Genomic DNA, 12864 nt, shown 5'->3' with positions numbered 1-12864 from the left:
AAAAAAATCAGGATTTATGATAAATGAATATAAAATCCAGTCCTGTGTATTACATACTATAACACAAACAGAACCTTCTCATATATCTGAGTCATCTTGGAGCTCCCATACCAGGATCCAGGAAATCCTGGTTCAGTTTACAAGAAGGGCAAACATGAGGTAGAATTCATCTCAACAACCTATACTAATGAAAAAAAAAGTGATATTGAAAATGTGGTAAGTTTAATCAGGATTAATCAACTATAGATCTGGCTGCTCTAGAGAAGTGTAAAGTACCACCAAGTCCTATGTTTCAAAGCACAGACGTGCATGGGCTACAGAGGCAAGTAGCCAAAGACATGTTTATAGGGGGCAAATAGTAAAAGGAAGTTGAGGAGGAACATATAATTTTTAGCAATACTATGAATCATTAAAGAATTGGAATCTGGAGCTCAGATAAGGAAGAGGTGACATATGTATTTGGGCATATGACTGACAGGAGTGCCCATGATGAAAAGATAATAAGCTTCTGAGAGAAATTGATGAGGCTGTCAGTTAAGCAGTATGTACACAGTAACTTTGAGATTTTTTTTATAAGCTATGGAGGCACAGTACCTACTTATACCAATAGCCTCTATCAAGCCATTATCCAACTGTGCTGTCTAAAAACATCTAATTGTAGAGATGAGAAAATAGGTTTTAAGATATTCTCAGCAGCATCTGTCAGAATTGAGAACTGCCCACAGACAGAACTGTATAAAGGCTCTATGCTCATGGAAGTCTGGTTTGCCCTTGATATAAGAGCTATTGGTTTGGAGAAATAGTATTTCTTCCCAATTTTAAAGGGAGAGCCTGGAGAAGACATCCAAGGAGGTCCCTTTTACTTAAGAGACATAATTGTTTGTCCTTTTATGTTAGATTAAGTCTTCAGAAACAGAGCTTATGTCAACCAAGGTTGCTCAGATGGGAAAAATGCTTATAGATGACAGGGTGCAAGAAAGCACATCACAGGGCCCACAATCTGAGTATGACTCATGGGAGAAATATCTAAATGGATGATAATCAACTGAAAGGTGACTCAAGCTTGTCAGTTGGGAAACTGGAAAAGAATGGCAAAATGTGATTTGATTTGCTCCATGGACAAGAGATTAATGAAAAAAAAAATTTTTTTTTTAAATGCCAATACCCAGGGAACCCTGGCTGCAGAGAAGCAGCTACATTCAGAGATGCTGGTGGCTTTGCAACTCAACAGGCCTTACTATATATATTTAAATATTACATGTGCATATCCCTTTGCTCAGTATTCTCTTTTCTGGGAGTCTGCCTTCAGCAGGAGACTAGTTTATGCTATGGGCTGGATGGTGACATCTCCCCAAAACTCACATGTTGTAGTTCTGGATACCCAGTGCCTCAGACTGTGACTCTCTTGACTATATGGTTCTTAAGGTCATAATTAATGTTAATCCAGTTTATTGGTATGAGGTCTAATCCAATTGATTTTTCTGCTTCAGAAGGAGAGGCAATTAAGACACAGAGTAACACAGAAAAATGTCATGAAAACGGAGAGACAGAAGATGGTATTCCACATGCCAAAGAGTGGGCCTCAAAGGAAATTATTCCAGCAAGCCCCTGGATATATAACCTCTGGAATCAGGACAAATAAATTTCTGTCCTTAAACCCCCATTTGTGGTATTATTCTATAAGAGCCCGATAAAACTGAAGCAACCTGTGAGGACACACATACATTGGCCCTGCAGATTGCCGGAATGAAGGTTCAGTTGAATCACGTCACCTTCCACCAGCACTGAAAGGCTGAACTGTGGCAGGAAATGACATTTTTTTAAAAAAATATTTTTAGTTGTAGAGGTTTGCAATACCTTTATTTATTTTATTGGGGGGGGCAGTTACCAGGGATTGAATTTGGGGGCACTCAACCACTGAGCCACATCCCCAGTCCTATTTTGTATTTTATTTAGAGACAGGATCTCACTGAGTTGCTTAGCACCTCACTTTTGCTGAGGCTGGCTTTGAACTGTGATTCTTTATTTATTGATTTAAAAATAAATACCCAGGTACTTTATTTATAAAATAAATAAAATACCCAGGTACTTTATTTATTTTTATGTGGTGCTGAGGTTCGAACACAGTGCCTCATACATGCTAAGCAAGTGTTCTTTCACTGAGCTACAACCCCAGCCTAAGAAATGGTATTTCTTACTGCAATATTATGAAGGTATGTGAAAATACAGCACATTACCTTTTGGGGTTATAGTGATTTGTTTTGTCATATGGCACAGTTACAAGAAACATGTAGAAGAGTCTACCTTTCTTGTCTGTGTAACTTTCGTTACTTTGTGTAAATACTTTCCCAGTAAGGATGTTAGTATTTAATTCTTGTATAGGACTAAAAGTGCACTGGAGTTGACTGGTACATGAGCTACCTGGGGCAGGTAGCTAAAACAAAAACAATAATAACGGTGAAGAAATATTCACTGATCAATATAAGTTAAAAACAATACAAAAATGTATTTTCTGTTATTTCTACAAGTATGCAATCTAGAGCTTTTTACCTATAAGTTTGCCAGAGGGAGAAATATAGTGTAGATTCCTGTGGGAATCAAGAGAGAAAGTGATAGGACGGAGTGAAGGGGAGTTCCCAAAGTTATGTATCTGTGCTGGCCCTAACCTGATCATCTTGAGTTCCTGCCAGAGGAGACCTTCTCTATAAAGGTCATCTAACCTCAGACCAGAATATCATTATTGGTCTTGTGGTACATTTACTCTTTCCCCAATGAGACATAGTTAATAAATAGCTTTCTGACGATCTGTATGGAACTCTGCAAAGAGATTATCAGACATTTGGGACAGTATTTAACACTGACTCTCCTGACTAACTCCGTCAGGGACATTCTCAGTGAAAATATTTATCCCCAGATCAGGTATACATGAATATGTACATAGACCTCCCTCCAGTTGTGACCCAGATTACAGAATGAGGTCATTGGATAAATATTTAAGTAGAAAAACTATTATCCAATACTTAAATATCTATCCCAACAGCCATGTTTGGTGGTACAAACATGACAGTCCTGCCACAATTTCAACATGGAATAACCTCTTTCTGTCATTGCAGATTCTGTGTTTTTTTTTTCCCACCCCATGTCCCATTTGTGAGTGCACTCATACATGCATGTGCACACACACGCAAAAGAGGAAAGGCAAAGAACTGGTCCCAGATGAAGGCTGATTACAGATGATCACAGATGAAGTCTTGCTTGGATTTTTCTCCTCTGACCTACATTCTTTTACCTGATAAGTGGCCATAAAGGTCTGGTATAGGGCTGAGTCAACACTTAAAATTCTTCCATTCTAGACCTTTTTTGTAGCTACAAACTTAGAAGGTTTAGACACATAAAGAAAATATCTTGCTCTCCTGAGCATCTCCCTTCATGTGAACTGGACCAGAGACTGTCTCTAAAATGTGTGTTCCAGTTCACCATGATATTTTAGTTCTGTTGGGTTCTAATGCCAATAAATAGAGGTCCTTTCTTAAAATTTTAATTACCTGGGCCTCTTCCTTTATTAAGACCTCCACAAAATGCCCTTCGGGTTGCTGACGTTTTATCTCCTGAACTATGCAAAATTACGCAAACTGAAATGACCCTTTAGTCCCTTGGGAAGTCATCAGTGCAGCCAGGGACCTTGATTTAAAGAGAGAGATTTGGATTCAGAATTACTATTACTGTAGCCCTTGAGAAGTCACTGTGTCTTTCAGATTTTCCCAACACACACAATGAGCTTCACATTGGGGAAGTCATCAAGCATACAATCAGAGGAAATCCATATAATTCACGTTTGGTGTCAATCATAGAAAATGCAGAACTTGGAAGGGTGAGAATTACAATAAGTGGTGAGAGGCACCATGGAATAAGCACTAAAAGTCCTGTGTTTCAGCAGTATGATCTGGGCAAGTCATTTCTCTGGGACTAATTTTTCATTCTTGACCAGCAAGCTGCTGTTTAAAACAAAATGGACTCCATATATTATCATCCTATGACAATAAACCTTGCAATGTTAAGCCTTTATATTTAGAATTAGATGGATGTGTCCCATCTCAGCCTGTGTGTTGCACAGCCCATACAATGGATCACAACACTAAGCAATTTGTGACTCTCTTCTCTATAATATCATACATTAAAATTGAAGAAATGCTTCTTCTGTATCTGAAAATATAGTTCACTCCAACAAAGTTTCATAGGCTAGGTAGCTCATGGACAACATAAATTTATTTTTAACACTTCTGGATCATGGAAGAGGTCCAGCAACATTTCTGTTTCTAGAGGCTCACATTGCTCTGAAGGAACTCTATAGAACTAAATCTCCCCCCCACCCCCATAAAATCAGAGTTCAGTGTGTTCTCAATAGAGAAACAAAGTTAACAATTTATGAACCAGAAGCCATCCAGGTAAAGTACCCCAGTTTGTATGGGAAGAAACTAAAGCTCTCTCTCCTCTTGTCCTTTTTTTAACACAAGGGCATGTAGACTAATCTTGGTTAGATTGTTAATAGAAAACACTACCCCTGTCTTCCCTAGAATCCTGGAAATCTTTTATATCCTCCTGTGTTTTTCCTTGTCCTCTGGGCATATGAATAAAATAAAACATGTCACAGCCCTGTGGCTGACTTATCTCCAGCCTAAGAATTTTTAAAAATATTTTTAGTTGTACATGGACACAATACCTTTATTTTGTTTATTTAGTTTTATGTGGTGCTGGGGATCCAACCCAAGGCCTCACACATGCTAGGTAAGCACTCTACCACTGAGCTACAGCCCCAGACCCCTATGACTTTTTATAATACTTATTTCCTTAACAACTTCTGTTTCTCTGCCCCAACTTTATGGTCCCAAACTGAGAAGTCACTGTGTGTGTTTGTGTGTGTGCACGCATGCGCATGTGTGTATGTTTTTGTGCTCATATGTGGATAAAAAGAGGAAAATGACCCAGGTGAAGAGAGAATGGGAAGTGTTCCCAGGATGACAGTGATATCTTTTCAAATCAAGCATTATGGAAGGGGAAAGATTCCTACTGCACTCTGCTCAACTACTGAGGTCTGGAGAAGTCCCTTTCTATATCTGGACCTCAGTTTCCTGATAATACAACGAGGAGTTGGATTTAAGCTAGCCTATAAGTATACTCGGAGAGTACATGGATTTGGGCTTCATATATACATGTAGGGGCTTTTAAGTTTTAATGTAGTGTTAGGGATGAGAAAAGGTTTAGGGGCAGGGCTAGGGTTACGGTTAGGGAATGAACATGTATCATGTATATATGGGAAAAAAATGAAATTATGTCAGAAAACCTATATAAATATCTATGTTGCCATAGTGAATAGGTTTCAATTTAGCTTTCTTAGATAATATGGTTCAAAACTGGGTTTTGGATACATACATGAAAGTATAGTAATATATGATGTATTTGATGAGTATATAAATATACCGCTCAAATATCTATAAATATCCATATAAATATACATATATATGTAGAGGCTTTTATATTTTGATGTAATGTCAGGGATGGGAGTAGGTTTAGGGGTAGAGCTATGGTAAGGGATAGAAGACAAACAAATATCTTTGAATAAGAAAATGAAAATATATGTGAAATTATGAAGGAAAACATAAAAAATATATATTTTTTCACGAATGGATATATTTCTATTTAGCTCTTACTGACATTTTTGTTTAAAACTGGCCATAGATTTATACATGAAAAATTTTAATACACATGATATTATAGGTGAATATATAAATATACCTTGCAAAATTATGAACCCTAATAGTAAACTATGTCAAACACCTCACTAGTATTTTATGGTAGGCCAATACAAACAGATAAAACAACTTTGTTGAACAGATTCTTTTTTAATATAGTAACTATGTATACATGGACAACTGAGAACAGGGAAAATCCCCAAATTAATGTTTTAACAAAGTACAAGCTATTGCTAAAAATCATATGCTTGGATTTAAAAGAAATCATCCAACAGATAACAGTCTCTTAAACAGATTAACTGATCCTTCCTATAAAACCAGCACATTGTAGTGGTATAAATTTATCTTAACACTCCACATTAAAAAAAAAAAAGTGTTTCCTCTCCTTCTACATTTAGTTATTAGTTGTCTGTTACAAGGGAAAATAACATTGAATTTATATCGGCAAACAAAAGTGCAAGTTTGTACAGCGAGGCTCAGCAGCAAAAGTCAACGACAATGAAGAGTGGAAAGCTGATGGAAGCGGTGCAGAACGAGGACCTCCACCGAGGTCCCTGTCCTGTGTGCCACGCACAGTCAACATGCCATCATTTTTTCATTGCTCTGAAACGAGCAAAACCAAATTCTTTTTTTATTTAAAGACATATTAAATCTTTATTTCCCCCCGCTCTCCCCCACATAATTTGTGATCAGGTAAGGCAAAGATAAGTCCCCCCATCATTGGGGACAGCAGCAACATACAAACTTCAGAAAGAGCCCTGAATCATCAGTAACATTCTCTCACGGTGACATCAGAAGGAGTGCATCTGAGAAAGAAAATCTGCAATGTTTTCACATTGTTCTAATTTATTTGATTTATCTGGAAAACTTTATAAATACATTATTTAAGAGGAAAGTAAATATTTTCTTGCTCTGAAAAAATAATGTTTTTCACATTCTAAAACTTGTTAGGATGCTTCTGTAAAAGGAGTTGTGAGAAGAATATGACAGCTGGGTTTGCAGAATGTCCATGTACAAGTTGCATTTATAAGAACCTGGTAATCTGCCTATAATTTGCCTCTACAAATAGAGCTCTTTGAAACATTTAAACAAACAGGTTTAATTTAAACTCCTTTCCTATTCACTCTACTTGTAGAGCAAAGAGGTACTTATTTTTCAAGTATTACATTGTAAAAGATAATTTTTTTGCCAATTTTATATGTTATTCTTTTAAGACCAAAATATCTATGTGAAAAATCATGCCTAATCATCCCATGTCTTTTACTGTCAAATGCTCTTGTCTTTTAGAGAATGCAGAAAAATATTGATTTGCTAATAAGAAGGAGCATACCGGGAAAAGCCACTTTAAAGTACTGAAGGATACGGAGCACTTCTTTCTTCCTATTGGCGAAAATTATTAGAAAAGCTATCCAGTCTGTTGTCTTTAGCTGGTTTTAATAAAGTCTTTTTCAAAATGATGGTCATGAAATCTTTAGAAAAATCGAGGAGGGGGATGCTCCTTCATGGCGTGAAAGGAATCCCATTAATTGTAGAAATTCTTACTACATTTCTGCTTTGGTTCTTCAGAAGAAATGCTCATATAACTTCTATATGGAGAGAGAGAAAAAAAAAACCAGATTCATAGCATTCGTCTAAAACATTAAAGAATACTATAGCAATGTCTTACATTTCTAAAGTTTTACCCTGCAGTTAAATGCATTGTCTTATATAAGAACAGGCAAATACATTAGGGCCACAGCCTTGTATTTAAATGAAATAGAAAAAACATACATCCTTTTTTTTACTTCAACTTAGGCTATGTCATTTACATTTCTAAACTGCATGTATTGATTGCACTTTTCTAGAAGGGATTTAAACTTTTTTTTTTTTTTTTGGTCTTATACTCTTAGTACTTGATGCTTTAGGGCTCCAGACTTAAGTTGGAGGCTAAATAAATGTTGATAGTCATGATAAATAATCAGGAACATTTTATTAATCAAGATCATGGATACTGTGCTGTGTCTCCCAGAGAAGGAAGGTATGGAAAGATGAGAACAGAGAGAATGGATTTATTGATAACTCAAAAGGTGAGTCAAGGCCTAGCAAGTAAAGCAGAAAACATATGGAAATTCTGTCCTTCCCTACGAATATGTGACATGCCAAAGGAGGAAGCTGCATGGGGTTTGTTTCTACCATCACAACATTAATCAGACTGTTCCTTGAAACTTCGGAACCTGAAAGACTAGGGAGAGACATTATAAACTCCTTTCAGAGCCTCTTAGAAGGTGGAGTCCAATGAAATTCTCTTCCCAAGGTCAGCATGCTGGAGGAGAACAGGAGATGAGCTTCATAGGAACTGAACATTGGTCTTTGCACCCTATTAAAATTTTTTGTTACAAAGATTTTTTTTTTCCTACTGGGGAATTAATTTAGGGGCACTCTACCACTAAACTTCATTCAGCCCTTTTTATTCAATTTTGAGAGAGGATTTGGCTAAGTTGCTCAGACCTCAAACCTGCAATCCTCCTGCCTCAGCCTCCTGAGCCTCTGGGATTATAGCCATGTGCTACCGCGCCAGGCTCCCAGAAGGAATCTAAAAGGCAAGCAATTTGATAAAAAATAAGTCTATACTGACCGACTCCATTAAAATATTCTATATTTTTGCTGGCACAATGGTGCATGCCTATAATTCTAAAGACTTGGGAGGCTGAGATGGAGGATTCCAAGACCAGCTTCAGCAACTGAGTGAGACCTTGTTTCAAAGTCAAAAGGGCTAGGAATGTGACTCAGTGGTTAATTGCCCTTTGGGTTCAATGCCCAGTACAAAAAAAATCTGCATTTTTAGCCAGTTCTATTCATAATAGTATAAAGAGATGCTGGTCAGCATGTGAAAGTGATCAGGGAAAAGAAGTCAACAAAATTCAGACAGGTTTGAAAAGAGAAGGAGGGGGATCATCCCACTAATTCCTGATACTGATGGGATTGTCCGGCTGTACTACAATGATCACTATTTGATGTTAACTCATTTTTTTAATCTTATAAAACTATTTTTCTTTTGAATTAGTGGATATTGCCAGGCATGGTGGAGCACTCCTGTAGTCCCAGTGATTCAGAAGGCTGAGGCAGGAGGATTTTAAAATCAAGGCAGGCCTCAGCAATTTAATGAGAACTCATCTCAAAATAAATAAAAAGGGCTGGAGATGTGGCTCAGTGGTGATATGCCCCTGGGTTTAATCCTCAGTACAAAAACAGAACAAAACAAAACAAAAACCACCATAAATTAGTGCACATTAATTACACAAGATAATAGGTTTCCTTGTGGCATATTCATACATGCATATAACACATTTTGTCCCTTCCACCCGAGTCCAGCTATTGTTCTTTTTGTACAAAGACTCAGGTCAAGTGTGAATCCTAGGAATAGTGTATAAAGTGCATTTTAAGCAGTTTCAACAGCAACTACAGGGATGGAAGTTCCTTGGGCTCAATGTGATCTTAGTTTGGAATACTTTTCTTATTACCTAAGTCGTAATTGTCCATCACACTATTTTTAGAGACAATGATGTATGATCCAGGTTGCCAAACCCAAATAAGAAAAATGGAAAAGACATACACAGACTGAAATTGGGAAAAATCATACCATTCACATGGACTGAGGAAGCAAGCAGGGATTTCCGTACTCAAATTAAATAAAGTAGACTTCAAGCCAAGGTTAATCAAAAGGGATAAATATGGACATTACATACTGCTCAAGGGAACCATACACCAACAAGACATAACAATAATAAATATATGTGCCCCAAACAATGGTGCAGCTATGTTCATCAAATAAACTCTTCTCAAGTTCAAGAGTCAAACTGACCACAATAAAATAACTTTGGGTGACTTTAACACACCTCTTTCACCACTGGATAGATCTTCCAAACAAAAGTTGAATAAAGAAACTATAGAATTCAATAACACAATCAATAACTTAGACTTAACTGACATATATAGAATATTTCAACCTTCTCTAAATAGACCATATACTATGCCACAAAAGCAACTCTTAGCAAATATAAAAAAGTAGAGATACTATCATGCATTTTATCAGATCATAATGAAATGAAATTGGAAATCAATGACAAAATAAAAAATAAAAATTTCTCCATCACCTGGAGACTAAACAATATGCTACTGAATGAACAATGAGTCACAGAAAACATCAAGGAGGAGATTAAAAAATTCTTAGAGGTAAATGAGAACATAGACACAACATATCGAAATCTCTGGGACACTATGAAAGCAGTACTAAGAGGAAAATTTATTGCATGGAGTTCATTCCTTAAAATAAGAAAAAGTCAACAAATAAATGGCCTAACACTACATCTCAAAGCCCTAGAAAAAGAACAAATCAGCAGCAAAAGCAGCAAATCAAAAAGTTGGTTCTTTGAAAAAATAAATAAAATTGATAGAACCTTAGCCATGCTAATGAAGAGAAGGAGAGAACTCAAATTACCAGTATATGTGATGAAAAAGGTAATATCACAACAGACACTACAGAAATACAGAGGATAATTAGAAAATATTTTGAAATCTATACTCTAATAAAATAGAAGACATTGAAGGCATCAACAAATTTCTTAAGTCATATGATTTGCCCAGATTGAGTCAGGAAGTTATACACAATTTAAACAGACCAATATCAAGTGAGGAAATAGAAGAAGCCATCAAAAGCTTACCAACCAAGAAAAGCCCAGGACTGGATGGATATACAGCTGAGTTCTATAAGACCTTTAAAGAAGAACTAATACCAATACTCTTCAATTTATCTTAGGAAATAGAAAAAGAGGCAGTAATTCCAAACTCATTCTATGAGGCCAATATCACCCTGTTCTCAAAAACCAGACAAAGACACATCAAAAAAAGAAAACTTCAGACCATAGATGCACAAATTCTCAATAAAATTCTGGCAAATCATATACAAAAACATATCAAAAGGATTGTGCACCATGATCAAGTGGGATTCATCCCAAGGATGCAAGGTTGGTTCAATATATGGAAATCAATAAATGTAATTCATCATGTCAATAGATTTAAAGATAAGAATCATATGATCATCTCAATAAGATGCAGAAAAAACATTTGACAAAATATAGCACCCCTTTATGTTCAAACACTAGAAAAACTGGGGATAACAGGAATATATTTCAACATTGTAAAGGCTATCTATGCTAATCACCAGGCCAACATCATTCTTTTTTTTTTTTTTTTTTTTTAAAGAGAGAGTGAGAGAGGAGAGAGAGAGAGAGAGAGAGAGAGAGAGAGAGAGAGAGAGATTTTTAATATTTATTTTTTTTTAGTTCTCGGTGGACACAACATCTTTGTTGGTATGTGGTGCTGAGGATCGAACCCAGGCCGCACGCATGCCAGGCGAGCGCACTACCGCTTGAGCCACATCCCCAGCCCCCAACATCATTCTTAATGGAGAAAATTTGAAGGCATTCCCTCTAAAAACTGGAACAAGACAGGGATGCCCTCTTTCACCACTTCTATTCAATATAGTTCTTGAAACACTGGCCAGAGTAATTATACAGATGAAAGAAATCAAAGGGATACAGATAGAAAAAAAAAAGAACACAAATTGGCACTATTTGCTGATGATATAATTCTATACCTAGAAGACCTTAAAAGTTCCACCAGAAAACTTCTAGAACTAGTAAATGAATTCAGCAAAGTAGCAGGATATAAAATCAACACCTATAAATCAAAGGCATTTCTGTATATTAGTGACAAATTCTCTTAAAGGGAAATGAGGAAAACTACCCCACTCATAATAACCTCAAAAAAAAAATAAGATACTTGGGAATCAACATAATGAAAGAGGTGAAAGATCTATACAATGAAAACTACAGAACTCCAAAGAGAGAAATCAAAGAAGACCTAAGAAGATGGAAAGATCTACCTTGCTCTTGGATAGGCAGAATTAATATTATCAAAATGACCAAACTTCCAAAAGCACTATACAGATACAGAAATCAATGAATGTAATTCATCATATCAATAGACTTAAAGATAATACAATTTTGATCAAATTGGCATTCCTCATAGAAATAGAAAAAGCAATTATGAAATTCATCTGGAAAAATAAGAGACCCAGAACAGCTAAAGCAATCCCTAAGCAGGAAGAGTAAAGCAGGTGGCATCATTATACCAGATCTTAAACTATACTACAGAGCAATAGTAACAAAAACAGCATGGTACTGGCACCAAAATACACTGGTAGACCAATGGTACAGAATAGAGGATACACAGACTAACCCACAAAATTACAATTATCTTTTATTAGACAAACATACCAAAAACATGCACTGGAGAAAAGAGCATCTTCAACAAATGGTTCTGGGAACAAGGGAAATCCATATGGAACAAAATTAAATTAAACCCTTCTCTCTCACCATGCACCAACTTAACTCAAAATGGATCAAGGACCTAGGAATTAGACCAGAGACTCTGCAACTAATAGAAGAAAAAGTAGGCCCTAATCTTCATCATGTGGGATGAAGACTTCTATAGCTTAAGAATTAAAACCAAGAATCAATAAATGGGATGGAATCTTCTCAGCAAAAGAAACAATCTGTGAGGTGAACAGAGAGCTCACATCTGGGAGCAAATTTTTACTCCTCACACATAAGATAGAGCAGTAATCTCTAGGATATATAAAGAACTCAAAAAGGTAAGCACCAAAAAAACCAAATAACCCAATCAACAAATGGACCAAGGACTTGAACAGACACTTCTCAGAAGAGGATATACAATCAATCAACAAATATATGAAAAAATGCTCATCATCTCTAATAATCAAAGAAATTCAAATCAAAACTAAGATATCACCTCACTCCAGTCAGAATGGCAGCTATTATGAACACAAACAACAATAAGTGTTGGAGAGGATGCGGGGAAAAAGGTATACTCATAAACTGGTGCAGCCAATATGGAAAGCAGTTTGGAGATTCCTTGGAAATCTGGGAATGGAACCACCATTTGACTTAGCTATCCCTCTCCTCAGACTATACCTAAAGGACTTAAAAACAGCATACTACAGGGACACAGCCACATCAATGTTTATAGCAGCACAGTTCACAATAACTAAACT

At 36.3% G+C, this 12864-nt stretch overlaps 1 protein-coding gene across 1 annotated transcript in view; it reads right to left on the bottom strand.

The window, feature by feature from the left end:
• Positions 1 to 6879: 6879 nt before the first annotated feature.
• Positions 6880 to 12864, bottom strand: part of Map7 (microtubule associated protein 7) — a 171584-nt gene continuing 165599 nt past the window's right edge. The window contains exon 18 of the mRNA XM_077801803.1: positions 6880 to 7336. Coding sequence (XP_077657929.1) covers positions 7326 to 7336 — 11 coding nt within the window. The 3' untranslated portion in view covers positions 6880 to 7325. The remainder of the gene's footprint in view (positions 7337 to 12864) is intronic.

This window comes from Urocitellus parryii, chromosome 8, assembly GCF_045843805.1.
Source record: "Urocitellus parryii isolate mUroPar1 chromosome 8, mUroPar1.hap1, whole genome shotgun sequence".
NCBI classification, from domain to species: Eukaryota; Metazoa; Chordata; class Mammalia; order Rodentia; family Sciuridae; genus Urocitellus; species Urocitellus parryii.
Note: the sequence above shows the minus strand (reverse complement) of the source record. Positions and strands in the feature narration are given on the sequence as shown.